At 34.9% G+C, this 18169-nt stretch overlaps 1 protein-coding gene across 2 annotated transcripts in view; it reads right to left on the bottom strand.

Moving 5' to 3' along the window:
* MARCHF6 (membrane associated ring-CH-type finger 6) overlaps positions 1-18169 on the bottom strand; it is a 44266-nt gene that overhangs the window by 7923 nt on the left and 18174 nt on the right. For both annotated transcript variants that reach the window (XM_054285017.1, XM_054285016.1), the window contains exons 9-22: positions 17272-17304; positions 16172-16223; positions 13438-13496; positions 12753-12833; positions 11522-11590; positions 11329-11403; positions 10372-10506; positions 9883-10002; positions 7688-7788; positions 6855-6992; positions 4967-5168; positions 3550-3619; positions 2098-2279; positions 612-746 (exon numbers count right to left, since the gene is read on the bottom strand). In XM_054285017.1, the coding sequence (XP_054140992.1) occupies positions 612-746; positions 2098-2279; positions 3550-3619; positions 4967-5168; positions 6855-6992; positions 7688-7788; positions 9883-10002; positions 10372-10506; positions 11329-11403; positions 11522-11590; positions 12753-12833; positions 13438-13496; positions 16172-16223; positions 17272-17304 (1452 nt within the window). The remainder of the gene's footprint in view (positions 1-611; positions 747-2097; positions 2280-3549; positions 3620-4966; positions 5169-6854; positions 6993-7687; positions 7789-9882; positions 10003-10371; positions 10507-11328; positions 11404-11521; positions 11591-12752; positions 12834-13437; positions 13497-16171; positions 16224-17271; positions 17305-18169) is intronic.

The raw sequence follows: 18169 nt of genomic DNA, 5'->3' as shown, positions 1-18169 counted from the left end.
CTTCTTAGGTGATGGAAGCATTTGTCATTCAATCCTGCATCTTCATTTCATCTCCCAACTTGGAGGACAGAAATTTGCATTCGGTCTGTGAGACGTGACTGAAGAGTAATAACACATAACTACCTCAAAATTTTGTATTAATGATTTGACAACTCAGGCCAAAATCAGCACGATCCTAAATAATTTAAAAATTACATTCACAATGTGCCTCATCACTGAATTAAAGTCTTACAAGGAAAAAAAATACCAGAACCTCTTGCTGCATAACTGTATGCAGAAAGCTTTCCAGCAGGATTAGAGTATGTGCATCTGTGCACACATACATATAGATACACTAACTTCTTACATAACTTTACACTTATGCTACTGGAAAAATAGCTGATCACTGAAATGCAACCTCTGATGTCATCTCACAACAGTTCAGCTTTTCATAGTTTAAATTCCTCAGCATACCCTTTTGGTTCAAATAATTCTCACATCCAGACTAGCTGCCTTTTCTCTGCCACATACAAACACATTTGTGGAAAATGCTCTGAAGCACTGAAGCCACATGAAGCAAGGCAGGCCATACTCCTTACATCAACAGCAGCAAAAGAGTGGGAGCAACTGACCTGCCAGGGATAGAAGAGAGGTGTTTGATCCAAAGGAACTCTCAAAGGTGCGACGATGACCAGTTCAAACAAAAGACCAAGCAAAAGCGGAACCACACCAGCGAGCAGTATAGCCACTATCAATGTCTTCATTATCTAAAAAACCCAAGACATTTAATTAATGTATTTACCAGAGGATTCTTAGTTAAAATTAAAAAATGTAATTAGAACATAAACACACAGCCCTGGTAAATAAACCCCAAAACTACACAGACCCCTATTTCACACATATACACCCCTAGAAACAATTTTTACTACATACATAGTTTTGCAATGCAAGTTTTCAAGATTGGGTACTATTCCATAGGAAAAGGAATTCCAGAAAAAATCATGACTGTGCCTACTAGAATTCATATAGTTCTAAACCACAAAGTCACACTGACTGTTATCAATAGGGAATACTGTCCAAAGGCACTTCAATATATTGCATATGCCCGCTCATATGCTGGGAAATTAAAAAAAAAATTTCCAAAGCTGCCAATTTTTTCTCTGGAACAAAACCAACCTTAAAAATTCAGTCATTATGGAATATTTGACTTAAAAATGGAGGACTCAGAACACAGTATTTGAATCTTTATTCTAAAATTCTCCTAATTTAACTGCATCATACAAAGTAGCCTGACTTAATTAACATAAGAAGAAGAAGCAGCAAAGAACAAGTAGAAATTGAGCTTTAGCTATGAATTTTCTTGAAGAAGCTAAGATCTTAAAGAAGCTAAAATCAAAATGATGGATGAGGTATTTGGGAAACATGGTAGTTAGTACATGAAGAACATGTACAGTGTAACAATTCAATAAACACATTAAAATGTCCATAACAAGATACATTTATGCTATTGATGTTTAAAGGAACTAGCAAGAAATCTACTACAGAAATCCTCAAAATCAACACCAAGATAAAAAGTTGGGGTATGAATTTGTTTTCATGCTGAGAATGCCAACTCCTCATAATTAATATTTTTGAGGAAAATATCTTTATTTGAACCATGCAAGTTCAACAGCTGATAAAGATCTTCCTGAAAATATGCATCAAGCTACTTTGTAGAGATATCATCATCATCTATCAGCTTTATTAGGTTTTCCCATTTGATAATTTCATGTAACTAAACAAGTAAATAGTTAAGTTTCCAGGTTTATGTGAAAATGTAAATGTTTTTGAGAACATGTAACATATGCCATAATAATGCAATAAATTCACTTTTAAAGGAAAACAGAAAAACATACACATACATATATTTAAACATATATACACACAAATATATTTACACTGATTGCCTTCCAAAAATAGTTAGCCTAGGCAATGGGAACATAAGCTGCAAAAGCTTCAAAATGGTCTGAAAAGCAAAATGTAGTATATATGACAGAGTAAAGCCTCCAAGCAAAAAATAAAACAAGTGCCATTAGCTAATTTTTTGGTAGTTCAGTAGAACCTTTTCTCAAGACTCACCATGAGAGACCATTCTTTGACCTTCTGGAAAATGACTCTACGACCCTGCGGCATCCAGGCCACCAGCACAGTCACAGCTCGGATAGTCAGCCAGCAGACATAGAGACCACAGGCAGCTGTGTACAGCTCATGGATTTTGGCAGTCCCCGTCCAAAATGACATTAACCACCGGCCAGCAAACACTGCAAACACAAGCACTGTTACATACAGCAACGCTTCTGGATCTATTAGGAAAGGATGCTCATTAAAAAAGTACTTCGCAAATTTACCTGAAATATCTCTGCATAAATATTATTCCTCATAAAACAGTTATTTTGGTACTATATTCGTAATGTGTAAAGGTGTGAAGCACTATGCAAAGGGCTTCAAAAATGATGCCAAATATACACATAGAAATTCTTTTCCACCTAGATTTTCATTAGGACAGCAATGTGACCTGACCTACAGCAAAACAAAGCACTGTTCAGAGCCTAAATACTGATCTTCAGAACTGCAACAGCAATCATGCATTAGTGTGTAAGGTTGAACTTAAATTATACGAGCTATCTTTGGGTTGTTTCACTGTCTTATGTAATTTTTTAAGACTTACTGATGGGGCTTCTGAAGTTCTCTGACAAAAATGCGACACTGATTTTCTACAGTTCATTTTTTAATAGTGTTTTCATTTCCCTAGTATTACAGTAGAATTATTTTATGTCCTACTTCTAAAACAATCACAGAATTTATAACTTTGATCTTAACACATTATTGACTTTAGGATCATTAACTGAAGAAATAAATTATATGGTATTACAGCAGACAGGTTATGAAATTCTTCATTAATAGAACAAGATAATAAATTACATAGTATTACAGCAGACAGGTTATGAAATTTATGCTGGTTGACATGGCTTCATTTACTCCAAATTATTTTTAAAAATACCAAGTGTTCTTGAAGTACTTATTTGGACATTTCAAAGTGATGTACATGCCACTTCACAAAATCTCCTAGTGATGAGTCAAGATCACAGAAGGATGGAGTATCTCAAGTTGGAAGGAACTCCTAAGGACCATGGAGTCCAACTCCCTGCTCCTCGCAGTACTCAACAATGGCACCTTCAGAATATTTAATTAAAGAAAATACTGTAGAAGACCTGGAAACAATCTACGTATTTTCCTTCTCAAAACAGTAAAACAGGTGCAAGAGTTTCAATTATTTTCCAGTCAATACTACCAAGATTGAAGCATTTGAAGCCCTGTCCTCAGAAGAAAATTATTCTACAACAAAAAGGGTATGGCAATCTCTGTTGTTTAGATTTTTAGATTACAATTTGATGACAAATTATTAAAAATTAGACTAGTTTCCATATTTTTGCCTTTTGATTTCAAACAATGGTTTCAAAACATCTGCCATGGTTGGCCACGGGAACATACTGAGTTGTTTTTAATGATAGTTTACCGTAATAGACTCACCTGGTAACGTAAGGCAGATAAGACTAGCAATCAGTAATGTTATGCACATGAAAACAATCAAAAGAAATATCTGAAAAAGGGAAAAAAAAGGAAGGGAAGTGCGTAAGAAAGTTATTTAACCAAACCCCAAGAAATCCCAGTACAAAAAAATACATCATCCTAGAAAGGCAGCTAAACTAGGATGTTCAAATACTAACTGATGTTTCACTATAAATAAATCAGCAAAAAGAAACCTAACCCCAGTACATGCAGAACACCTGCAGTGTTGTGTATTTCTAAGACTTTCCATTAACTGTTCCAACATTAAAAAATAACATAGAATCCAGAATGACTTAAGTTCTTTGCTTTGTCACATAAAAAAGACCATCTCCTAATTTCTGCACTGAGCAGCATGACTCCCATATAATCCTGAAAGATTTCTAGCTCTGTATGCCATATGAGCAAGACAGTGGTTTCAAAAGGAATTCTTCCAGATGTTCTCAGGTTTCTGTGACCAGAAGCTGACAGTGAAGCTGGTTACTCCTCAGCCAGGTTTTCACCTTACCAGAGAATTGCCATGTACTTGACTTTTAAAATATTTCTCAAGCACCAGGCACTATGAAGTTCTGCTTCACTAATTATCAAAGACACACAACAAGCAAGCTTGCCATGGGAAAGCTAGCACCTTATCCCAACAGATTGCTGAGACAAAGTTCAGTCTGGAACAGACTTTCCTTGATGAGACATTTGGGTATAAAGGAAGGAACCTTCAGATGCAATACCACACTGACCCAATGTTAGCCATTACTTCCATTCTTCAGCTACACCTGAAACCACACTAAGTGAGCTGTGGTGCAGTTTATATTTAACTCAGAGTTCTACTAACAACAAAACAGCTATCAAGTTTAAGCTGTATATTATTCTAGAAATGTAAGTATTTGCCAATAAAATTTCCTTTCTAATTTTAAGGATTTAGAACTTTCAAGCATTATACAATGCCTTTCTATGTTTAATACAGATGCAGAAGCAACAGAAGTTCTCTGTTTATTTTCTTAATAAAGCAAAATAGTTCTGAATACCCTTCAGCTACAAGACCAAAGCATGCCCCCTTGAAAGCCATGCCTTGTTAGAGGCACACCTGAACTACCTGTTTGAGAGGGGCTTATTGTCTTTCTCTCCATTACTTAGTATAAAGAAAATAAGATGTCAATTGACACATAATACTCAACATATATGGAATCTGTAAATAAAACTGTAATTGAAGATCTTACAGGCTTATATATGTATGAGCATGACTGCAACTGTACATTTTGAAAGCTGCAAACCATATAAAACAGGACCCACCATGTGATTCTGACAACATGGGCTAAATCTCTCTTAGAAAAGAAAACTTCTCAAATGTCTTTTTCTTTTCTTTTGATGTGTTAGGTATACATACCCTGAGTGGGAATTTTAAAGGCCTACGATAAGGCTGGAAACCCACAGGTCCTCCCTGTTGAAGTATGGCTTGATGGGCCGCATGGAGACCTTCTCCCACAACTGGAATGGCGTTATTATTGCGAGCATGCTGGTTGTTAGGTTGCTGATTTGCATTGTTTTCGTTCTCTTCCTGATCACCAAGTAGGTAAGAATGAAGATCCCTGCAACAGTCAAAATTTCAGTTTTGTGCTGTTTGGTATGAATGAGAAACTTACAGAAATATAGGCCTACTCAGAATGCATACAGGTTGTACAAAACTAATACAGGAGTGCTGGCAGAATCTTGATTAAGTAAAATAAGCCTTTTTTGGTAACATACTCAATATCATCATAAACACAATATAGAAGGAAAGTGCTGCTGTGGATGCAGTTAGAATTCCATCACAAGGGAAGATCTGTTTGACTGCTTTAAAAACACCACCTGGTATTAAAGGTGTTGCGCACATGAAAGGAAAATTACATGGATATTTCAGTTCATATAAGCACACAGCTCTACTGACAGCTTTTATGTTACCATCACCAAGCTCTATAGGAAACAAGGACCTTCAAACCTAAACCATACAAGGATGGTGCTGCATTGCTATGGACGTGCTATCAAACTGCAGAGGCAGGCAGAGCCTTTCAAGAAGATTCTAAATTGCTCAAACCTGTTCACAGCTTTTTAAGAATAGCAATCCTAGGAAAAAATCAATCTACTTAAAAATTATTCTGTTGATGTTTTCCACACATACAATTAGCAAAATTTGAGTCTGATTAAAACTGAACATTTAGAATTTAATCTTCCTCAGCTTTAGCACAGAAAGGTATGTGCGGATATTCTATTAGCAATGAAATTTACCCAACAGTTTGCTTTTTGGGAACAACACAGAGCAAAAGATTTTGATATGTGCTAAACTAAAATTGCTGAGGAGGTAATTTGCAATTGTCCTAAAGAGCTGCAACAGTGGAGTAAGAAAAGCCACTTCTATCATAATCTCTAAAACTCCTGTGTTACACTACACCTATAATCAAAACTTGGAAAATAATTAAATCTTCTTCAAAATGTATACCAGGAGAAGAGGGGGTGAGCAGAGTTTCCTTATGAGAAACTAAAATAAACATTTTGGGTTACAGTGAAGAAAAAAATCTTTCATTCATTCACTCACTTTCTCAGACATAACTTGGCAAAGAATAATTCCTTATTCTAAGAGTGCAACATGGTGGGAGAATGCCAATATCCTTTGAAGTTAAACTGAAAACTGTACAGAAACAAAATCAACTTTACTTTTTTCTTTACTAATTTGGCAAACAAGTGATGAACTAAAAAATAATTTCAAGTGCTAGAACTCTGCCTGGCAGTACATTAATTTACTTTATTTGACAAAGAAATGGTTTTATCCTTCTCTAAAATCTGAACTTGAAACTTTAAAACCACTAATTTAAGTTGCTTACTTCTTCAGCTCAATGTTCTAAATTATTTTTCTTTATTTTTCCTTCTTATAGTAAGAAATCTAAGAAGTGCACATGAATTTTATTTAGATGATTCATGGAAACACACTGCTGATATTTATATCCTTATTTTCATATAATAGGGAGTGAAGAGGATGTCAGTCATACTTTTAGAGATTTCTTTCACTAAGCAAATGCTGTAATGGTGTACCAAAAGAATTACTTGTCAAAGGCTAGTCCAGAAGTATGTAGATCTACTGCTTAGAAGAAAGCAATCACTATAGAAGTTTTTCATAATGTCTTTATCTGTAGAAAACTATTAAACCTGCTTGTTGGGATAACCTTCTGGAAAGCTGCCCTCATGTGTAAAGGCCCAACTGGGCACAGTGGTAGTCGCTGATTTTGGATTTCTGTACTTACAGCAAGTATCCAGCAGTAACAGTCCATGCTCGTACAAGACCTTTCAACCACTGTCTTGTATGTCCTTGCTCTAACAAAGCTGGAAGCACCACCTGAAGCAAAAGCAGCTCTAGGGAAAGTTCACTTACTGGAGCGTCACTGGAAACAATGGGAAGAGCACAAAATCAAACATAAGGAACATTCCAATAGAAATATTTTACACTGAATCCTATTAATGCCACTACAATGCAAAAATACATTGGATGCCAAAAAGGAAAATTCTTCATTTTTTGTTACGGTTTTTCCCTATATAATACCTTGAGCAGAGAGATTAGCCACTTTGGCTTATAACAAATTTAGGAAAAAAACATTGAGAAAGATTATATCTAAGAATATAGTATGCATCTCTATTTGCATCTATAATTGCTGTTTGAATTATTATTCAGAAATAGGAAAAAACTGCTACCATTAAAAAAATGCAGTTACAGATATTCTTTTACTCCTGAAGCAATGAAAATCAGGAATGAGTGCGTTAAAAAAGCAAACACAAAAGGAACTTCACTATCAGAAAGTTGAAATGGGAAGTGTTTTGAGGGCATAAAGCCCCAAATAGTTATCTTTATGGAAGGAATACAAAATGCTTCTTTTTTCAAGCAGCTTTTAATTTGTCACATAGTATGATGTAGCCATGTCCTTTACCCTTTACTTCTCTTAGAACAATGAAGATTAGATTAATGGAAGACAAAATAACATAACAAAAAGTGTCACTTTAATGCTCAGAGAGAGCAAATACACTTCTTCCAGTTATACAAACATTAAAAAAAACCCCCATGTTTTTAAAAATAAATGCTCACCTGTAGAGCATAACATTATATGGAAGAAAGTTAGGCAGGAGATACTTAATAATGCGTATAGGAAGCCAGAGCATGAGAAGTACAATTGATCCAAACACAATCTGCAATTATAAAATAAACAAATTAGTCCAAAAAGTAGAAACTACCAAACCTAGTTTCCCACTCATCTCTGACATGTTCCCTGGGGTGGTGGGCTAGCCCAGGCTAACAGCTGAATACCTTCCCAGCTGCTTGCTTATTCCCCTCTTCAGCTGAAGGGGAAGGCAAAACAGAAGGCAGGCAGCACTGAGACAATGGCAATTTAATAGAGAAAGCACCAAGTAAGCAATCAAAACAGTAAGAATTCACTCTCTACTTCCCATCAGCAGACAGGCAATCAACAATTTCCTGGGAAGTCAGGAAGGCAAACACCATAACCATGAACGTCCCCTCCCAACCTCCTTTCTCACAGCTTTTACTGCTGAGCACGATGTCATATCCCTTCGGTCAGTTCAGGTCAGCTGTTCCAGGGATACCCTCCTTCCAGCCTACAGCTTATTCACTGGAGGTGAGGGAGCAGGGCAGAGCAGCAAAGAAAATGCCTGGGTGCTGAGCAAGCACTGTCCAGCCACAGCCAACAGGCCTGTGTTAGCAACACTGTTCCAGCTGCCCATTCAGGTGCAGAAGGACATCTGAAGACACTATGAAGAAAATCAAATCCATCCTAGGCAGACCAGTTGACTATGATGCCCTCGCCAAACAGGACTGCAGCTGAATAAGCACCAGAATAAGCCTGCTGTCAGCTAGAGCAATGTCAGAGAGTTCTTTCTTCCCCTTCCCCAACAACAGGATTGCTTATTTTGTATTCCTCTCTTTTCTAAGTGGCTGACTTCTTAAGCAACTTGCTGAAGCAAAAGACCTCTCAGTTCCTATTTCTTCACATTTCAAATTGACTGAAAGACCAAAATTCAGTAGGGGACATCAAGTGCCTGAAGACAATGCACTTTTATAATTACTGTTTCCTTAAGGAACCTGATGAAAAATTAAGTACATTTTAAACACATTCTTACAATTTATATAAATGAAATAGGCTAAAGGTGTGAAAAAAAGAGTTGTGTTTAACTAGGTCAAAAAGAAAAAATCCCCTTCTTCCTGAAAAATAATAGTTTATGTCATACACGAGACATCTCTTTAAAATACAGAAAGATAAACAGAGCTTGAAAGGTGTGATTTATTCTTTGAAATGGTAAATGATTACCATTCTGGACCCCACATCTTAGCATGAGGCTAGTGAAAATTCTGAATTAATCAGCTGAGCAAGTCAAAAGGTGAAGTTCAAGTAACTGCCTGTTCAACACTTACGTGTGACAACATAAGTGAGATCATAAGCAACCAGTAGATCTTGGCTTGTATTTGGGCCACCTGATGTACCATGAAATTTCATGCAACTGAAGAATTACCATTATCTAAGGACAGAATGCTCAGAAAGGTGGAAAGGTCAACTCCACTCATACTGAAGGGCTCTCTAACAAATCAGGATCTCTCTGAGCTTTCACTGCTTAAAGCAGCTCAGGTGTAACAACACAGTACATCAAACAATGTTTCTGGTGTGCCAGCTTACACAGTTCATGTAACATTTATGTCAAAGACAGTCTTCGACCCTTCCTTCACTGCATGCTCAGCAGCGCTCAGCAAACCTCAGACAAACAACTGAAGGGAAAAAACTCTCAAAGTTTTCACTATCTTACAGTGGTAATCTGGAAACAGCCACCACTGGCTACAGCAGCAGACTCCAATCCAAAATCTGTCTAGAAAATTACTCTCTCTGCTGCACTACTTTGGCTGAACTGGACACACAATGTTTACTGCAGTAACTGAGGGCATCATGAAAGTTATGCGACTTACAATATCCGTTATAACAAATACTTGTTTTCTGAATATACAAACATTTTTTGGGACTTAGCATAAGGTACTTGGTTTAGAAGAGAGCTCTGAAGTACAACCAACTCTCCTCAAACCGCTGCTCTGAGCAGACCCAGATACATCAGGCTGTTCAGAACCTTATCTTGTTGAGTTTGAGCATTGAAAGATGCAGATTCTGCTGGCAACCTGTCCCACTACCAGTTCACTTCCATGGTGAAAATGTTCTTCTTTATATACACAGTACATATGAAGCTTTATTTCCAAATAAAGAAATCTTTCTGATAAGTTCTTACCACTGATAAGATAAACCTCCTGAGATGTCTATAGATGGGCAAGTGAATCATTTCCTGCACAGGATTGAAGTCTGGATCATTCAAATTCCTGAGAAACCATAAGACACCAGGTCTCAATACCTGGAGTAGGAAATAAAATAAATATGAGGACAATATAATCTTTGCATTTATTTTTCATTTTGAACAACACTGCTGCAGAAAATAAGCTTTACCATAATAGGGATATTGGTTGAACAAGATTCACCAAAATTGCACAGAAATAGAACAAAAAGTATTATCACAGGGAACTAGAGAACCAATAAGCAAATACAAGCTTAATTTTCAAGTACTGATTGATCTTAAACAACTAAAACATATTTGGATTAATTTGAAGGCAATGCTCAGACACACAGAAAATGGTAGCAGCAATACCAACACATAAAAGATTTAACAGTTCTGTATGTAAGCATCAAACTGTGTTACATACCAATCTTGTTCTTACAGACTCACCTCTCTTAGCAAAAGGATGAAGGATGCAAAATAGAAAACGTAAACCATTCCAACCAACCAATGCAGAAACATTGTGGTGCCTGGGGCAGACTGAAAGCTCAATTCTCTGTCTTTCAGAGTGGCATCAAACATCTCCTAGAAGAAGGTAAGTAGTAAACAAATTTGAATAAAGTTTGGCAAACATCCACACATACTCATTTTGTTTATTCTAGTTAAATATATATACTAAGCATAATTTAAATGTTTGCTTTAACACATAAATACACCATTTATAGAAAAAAGGCATTTTTTATGATAAGAACAGCAAATAAAGATCAATATCTGATCAATTTATTTATGCTGACAGAAAGAAGAAATATGTCAACTCAATCACTGACAGATTCTAGATAAGTTATAAATCAATTCAAACAAAGTGACACTATGATGGAAGCAAATAATTCCTAAGTAAAATTCTATTTCTACCAAGGTTGGAAAAAACTAATTTTGTCAATTTCAAATTTATCACTCAGTATTTTTTGGGACAGAAAAACTGTCCTCAATTCCAAACAAGTGCAGCAAAGATCTTTTTTGAAACAGAAAGAGACTGGACAACTTAAAATACAAAGTCATTACCATTCCACATAAGATGGCTACATAAAGAGGTTTATTCAGAGCACAAGTTTGCCTATAAGTAAGCTCATTATCACTGTGGTCTTGTAACAGCACTAAAAAGGATTAGGATCTTGTGATTTTAGTAATAGCATGTTAATTTGTATTTAGTAACATAAAAAAACCCAAAATTAGCATTACGCAGTACCTAAAAAACCCTAGAAATTTCCCTCTGGAAATGCTGTTTATGAAAACAGAAGAGCGCTGTCAAACTCACATTATCAGCTCTCTTCTCATCAGAACTTTTTTTTTCTGCTTCAAATATAAACAGCTACAAAAGATTTTATCATTATTTGTTTCTGTTCTTACCAAGGAGCATATATCCAACCACCAGCCACAGATGAGAGGAAACACACCAATTTCAACCACCACTAACAAGGAAACCTTTAGGAAAAGACAGAAAATAATATCTCACTAGTTTAACAAAAATTGCTAAGAAAATGATAATGTCAGCTTAAAATGAGAGGGTTTTTTTTTTCTGCACACAAAAAATTAGGATTACCTTGACAACAATATAGCAAACTCCTAGTAAACGACGTGATCGCTGAAACTTAACAAGAGCTGCCAAACCCTGAATAGCTTTGTCAAGAAAATAGCACTGGAAACCATTTTGTAATAGTCTAATATCAAACATTATATTATGCTGATTTTAGCAATAGGAAATTCTATAAAAGAAAAATCAAATAGTAAGTATGTGTACTATCAGGGTTCTATTTCCAAAACTGGCTGTGACTCCAGTAGTCATGATCTGGTGTGCTGAGTAACATCCCTAAACATGCATCTAAAGTAAATAAATATTAATTAATAATAGGACCTTTCTTAAATTAAACAACCAGCAGTTTTCTTGAGAAATAAATAGTTGTCTCTGAAAACATCTGCTACAAATAAGTAAATTTAAAAACTGAAGACCTACTTTAAATACCACCTTTCCCTTCACTGCTGTCTAAATCAAATTCTCACCTTTTCCAAGAAAAGCTAGATGCAATTGCACTTTGGGAGTTTGTTTTGGGTTTTTTTTTAGGAGGCAAAACCTATATGCTAATCTACTAATGCTTTACACATGCACTGCACATCAGTATACCGATGTGGAAAGTCAATGTTAACTTCATTTACTTTTGCACAGAAAGCTGGTAAAGTGTGTATTCTTTCAAATTGAAGCTGATGTAAAAAATCATGCAGCCTGAATGCAGCCTTCTTACTTGTGACCAAATAAATCCTTCCAGCACTTTATTTTCTACAGCTAAGAGAAAGTACTTTTCTCTGAGGAAGTAATAATGAGAAAGAAATTCTTGCGGCAAACTCTCAGTAGTTCAGAGACATAACAAAGAAACTAAAATAATTCTTATTCAAAAATCTGGCAGGATCAAAAATATTTGAATAAATTTCCCATCATACCTCCTTTTACAATCTCTCTGCTGCAACTACAGTTCACAGCAGAAGCCTACAGATAGTGAGGAAAAAATGATTCTACACTCTTCTCAGACAGACTTTCAAGCAAACATAAAAGCCCTTGATTGTGTTGTTAAGCATGTTACAGTATTTGAAAGCAGGCAGTCACACTGACAACTTCTAAATCTCCAAGAGAACAGATCTTTCCTTCCAATTTCACCAAAAGAGCAGAGAAAAATGGCAAGTTAAGTGCACCTACATAACGTCTGCACCTCCACAAAGCACAGTCAGAAAAAATTATTGACACATAAATCTGAACCAAGTAAGTACTGACAAAAGGATACATGACAAACAATTAGAGTCACTGCTAGAAGAACATATCCCACTATAGTTGTAATCAGGCCTTCAAAGTGAGATGCTTGGACCTGGAGCAAAGAGGAAAACAGGTGAAAGTTTATCAGTCTCTTAGAAGATTACATCTCCTTTTTATGTAACTAAGATAAATTCCAAATTTCAACTCTTCAAGAAGAATGCCAAGTTTCTCTAGTTTTTACATATTTTAATAATCTACTATCATTGTACTTCATCAAGAATAGATAATGTTTACATTTACATTACAACTACTTTCTTCAAATTCAAAACAACCTCAATATATGAAACAAAAAGTGCCACCTTACACTGTTTCATTCATCCCCTAGTTTCCCCATCTCAGTATCATCCATTATGAAACTTAGTAAACAAGTATAAAATGTACACAAGGAACAAGAGGCTGTTAAAAAACCCTGAAGACACACACAGTTTTTACAAATAGTAAAAACTTCACTTGAGATGTAAATAATGGAGGAAGTGGAAAAGAGTGGGACAACATTTTCAATCATATATTCAAAAAGGCTGAAGAACTAGTAAGAAGACATACTCAAAGTTACTTTTGCAACCACAAATAGAAATGGAAAGATGCTACAAAAATACTGTGATTGAATAAACAGTGGTAGTTTATTTTTCATTTTGAAATTATAAAACAGTACTTACATATTCCTCAAAGCCCAGGCCAACAATGGAGAAGTGACCAATGTGGTATGGACAAAATGCTGTATAATGTAAGCAGAAAGGAGAAAAGAAGGCCATGAAAACTGGTAATGGAGCCTTATTTGCAGGATGAATATTGTAACATGGCATTATTCTACTTCTCATAAATTTCATGAAAAAAAACCAAAAATTAATTTCTATGCAAGTGTTTTGCAAGTGTTACATTCCTATAATTTTACAAACACTGGAAATCAGATCAGAATTTGCACTTAAGGACTAAAACAATATAAAACTACACAGAATAAGAGGACAGTCTTTTCCTTCTTACTTCACATTGCACTCTGTAAATTAATTCCATGTCTCAGTTATGTACTAGGCTGGCATCTGTCTCAGACTCCTGAAGGAACCTATGCTGTATATTCATTTTTTCCCGTGCACTAAAAGATTTCAGTAGCCATTTTACAGCCTGGGAGATGGGACTTGCTTTAGCAAGGCTTCAGTTCCAGTGCTTTAATTCTTAAGAATACTTAAAATATTGTGAAAAATGGAAGCCCTGCAGAAATTTGCAGAGGGAAGAGGAGGTGGAAAAAGATGACATCCAGTGAAGGGATGAGGAGCAACTGAGAAGTCTTTTACTTTGAATTAATGTACTGAAAACTGTTCATTATTCCTGAGAACTCACTCCTTACCATTCTGAGTTTTCCGCGGAAATGCATTAGAAAACACAGCACCTCCCCATTTTTAGTAACCTGCATATTTGCAACAAAATCAATTTTTTAGCTACTTTATCTCACTCTGTTGTCTTCCAACCAAGTTATGAAGGACTACAGAATTCAAATCATTTTTTTACAGGAACAGAATGCATCAGTATAAAGAGAAGGGGCTGCAGAGGTGGCAAGCTTCTATTTTCACCTATATTGTCTTCACTACATCATGGCCGCCCACCCTGGGAACTACTACAGACTAAACATCCCCTCAAATGAAAAGTGTGATGATTTTCTCTCTCTTCATTTCTGTATGACCAACATAAAAAAAAATTCCAACTTCAAAACCCAAGAAGCAAACAAACCAACAAAAAACTACAGGAAAAGATTTAGCAGGATTCATATTACCCTAATCAATGATAAGAAAAGTTTTAATTTATGTCTCTTTTAGGAAAATCAGCAGTTATTGGGAAAAGCAAACATGTAAAAGATAAAGGGAGGAGGACTTGAACTCTCCCTGTCCAGTAAGAACAAGAGAAAGAAAAGTGAGATGACAAAGATCACACTCACAACTCCTACAGATATCAGACTAATAAATTAAAAGTTGCATTTTTGACATTTTATGAGAATATAGTGCAGTTTTCATGATTTTAAAATAACATTATTTAAAACATTTTCTAATGGATTCCTTAAAAAAAAAAAAGCACAAAGGAGTACAAACTCCTCTGTGAGTACTAGACTGAGCTATAGAAAATATTAATTAAGTTGAAATGAATTAATTTGTCCAAGGAAAATTTCTGGACCACTAATTAAGATTACAAATGCTTTCCTTCTGTTTTATCAAGTACCTCCTGTGACATCTGAACTCACAAGTACTATAATTACAAATTACTAGAGATTTGGCAGTTGCAAATTAAGCAGTATTACTTAATGGGAAAGATACTAAAAATAGGTTTGAGAGGCACATATTAAATTCCCAGACCTCCTGCTTACTTAGGAAAGTCATTCTCTTCTCTATTTGGGAGTTTACCCTTGGCAAAGCTGCTACTGAAAATGTTTCTATACAACAGCCTCATTAAGCATTCTTATTACTTCCTTATTATTGAATTTTAATCTATGGTTTAGAAATTCCATGGTTATTATCTACTTGGTAAAAAAGCCAATGTATTACAGCAGCTAAAAAAATCCAATTAACTTCTGATAACTACGTATTAAAATAGAATAATTATCAGAAAGAAATAATTCAAGTATTTTCCACCTCTTATTTTAGAACAGTTACAGCTTCTCATGAATTAAACATACAATGTACTTATGTTTATTTGCTTTTGATTTGCTGTTCTGTTTCAGTATCTAGGTGCTCAAATTACTGGTTCAGTGTCATGAGCTTTACTTTGCCAGTAAAAACTTATCTACAGTACAACTTCAGCTTTTCAACCTCAAACCCTTCTGTCAAGAAAGACCACTGAAAACACACCAAAGCAACATAACAAAATTGTTTTCTAAACTGGTCATTCAGAGGACATGAAACTTTGTGGTATTTTTGTCTGGTATTTTTTGAAGCGTATACCATGCTTCATTTGTCACTAAAATGCTACATTCTTGCATACCTCCCTCCCTTTCAGTCTGAGCTCTAAGAATAGATTCTTAATGGAAAAATTTGTATAACTATCCAGTAAGAATTATGAAGAGAAAAAAAAAGTCTTACCTATTCCTCAAAGCACTGCATTTCCTTGCAAATTTAATTCCCTGAGATTCCTCCTTTAATTTAACAATATTAGAAATAAATACTTTCTGTGCTTTAGTTGACATGTTTAAGATTCTGCTAGGTTTCCTATTTTAAATCTATTCACTTAAAGAAATTAAAATGACAAAACTAGAAAATAATAAATACTTGTTATCCATATTGCCAGTTCATTTTTGGTTCTGTTTTTAGAGGTCACATCTTCATTTTCCTCGAACAGCCTTAAAATAGACCTGCACTACCAATTCACAAAGGAGGATCATTTTAAAACCTAAGAGCAAGCAATACTCACCAAAGACAAGTATGAACAGGGTATTTAAAGACACTACCCAAAAGACATGTTCCTGTAAGGAGTACAGGGGAAGAGGAAGGAAGATGACAAGAAAATAGAACATAAACGTCAGTCTTTTAAATATTGACTTTTGTATCTCAGCCTCTTATTTCAACAATCTATTATCACCAGAACTTGCACATCTCAAGTTAGAGCCAGGAAGTTTGTGCTCTAACATGCAGCTCAGTCACATCCATGAACATTTATCTAGATAAGTGCACTTACTCTTGCTTACATTTTGTAAAAGTAGGCTTTTATTTTAAAGTCTATACAAATAGTTCCATCTTTAAAAAGAATTACATGAAATGTGTGTGGATACTTTTTTTATAAATGAGATATGTTCACCTTTAACAATTAGTCTTTGCCACAACAAATGCATCAACAAAACTGACAGCTCTGACTCTAGAAATGACAGCACAACTCCATTTTTTATATTACTTTTAGCTAAGATGTGACCTCAGCCACAAGTACACTGGATTTTTACTACTTTTGATATTAATATTGAAGGTAAATGACTAATAACATAATTGTAAACCTAAGGCATGACATTTAAATAAGAGACATTAATGATCTTTGAGGTATTTTTCAAACTGAATGATTCTAAGATAGAGTATTTTGAAAACAGAGTCAACTGAAGAGCTTAGATTTTAAAATCTAGTCTACACTAGATGTAGTGGTGTTATGGTGGTACTAGGACAAAAAAATATATTTGAATGAGAACTGCATTTTAATTACAACAAAGATCAAAACATAAGGTTAAAATACATATGTATTTTCAGTGTGTGCTTTTTAAAAGGTCTAGTTTTTATTTGCAGTGGAGTAAGTGATCCAAAGGTTTCTATGTCTTTTAAGAAATTCACTTCTATGCCACACACACACCACTAATTTGTGAAACTCCTAAAATCCTAGTTTGCTTGAACATGACATCATTAAAAATGTCTTTTAAGAAATATATATATGATATGAAAATAAGGACTTGAAATACAAATATGTATATTAAAAAAATAGATACTTAAAAAAATCCTTCTGTAGAAATTCTTTAAAAGCAAGACTGCACTTACTAAGAAAACCAGAGATCCATCAAGTCCAAGCATCTGTGAAGATAAGAAAGTTATTTTTACTTATCAGAAAATCTAACCTGAATCTAAAGTAAGCCTCTTTCACATTAACCTTTATTGTCCAATGCAATCAAGAGTTTTTTAATGGCTCAACCAACAGTATTGGCATGTAAATTCTTACCAATAAAGAGAGAAACTAAGTTCTCATTCAACACAGTAAACTCAGGTGCTCTAAGGCAGTGATATACATGTGGAATATCTGAATACACATGTATCTATATGTGTTTGGTCAAACCAATCACAGAATCAATTAATTTATAAGCTGTTTCTCTCAATGACTTTGAAGACTTTGACAAAGATTTTGTATTTACAAAATATTGTAGTGATTGAATGGCTATTTAAGTACATGTTTAATCAACTTAATATTTAAATATAAGAGCAAATTTTTGTTTCATCATACTTGTAAATATCAGTTTTATATATATATATATTCATCCTACTTGTAAACATCAGCATAAATATCAGTTTACACTGCACTGAGGAAAGTTAGTATTTTACCCTCGATGCGTAAAAGCAACTACTAACAGGGTAATTTGCTACACTGCATGCTATTTACTTTTGAACAGAACTGTTTTACAGCTAGGGAAGATGAGAAACAAATTCTTCCTCACTCAGCACAGCTGTTATATGAAGCATCCACAGAGCAGTCAAAAATAAAGCATCCATCACAATAAAAAAAAAAAAAAAATCTCCTTTTCCCCCACTTTGAGTGTATCTTACTATTTCAATTGAGACACTCCTAATCCACAAGTACCACTGTAAAGTTCCATGTTCAAGGCTCTTTTGTACAAGGACTTTGCACTAAGTTCCAAAGTATTAGAGTTGCACATATTTTACAAAT

This window comes from Melozone crissalis, unplaced genomic scaffold, assembly GCF_028551555.1.
Source record: "Melozone crissalis strain CALT ecotype California unplaced genomic scaffold, PUWL_Pcris_2 ptg000042l_1, whole genome shotgun sequence".
NCBI classification, from domain to species: domain Eukaryota; kingdom Metazoa; phylum Chordata; class Aves; order Passeriformes; family Passerellidae; genus Melozone; species Melozone crissalis.
The sequence above is the reverse complement of the archived record's forward strand: the minus strand, read 5'-3'. Positions and strand labels throughout refer to the sequence as shown.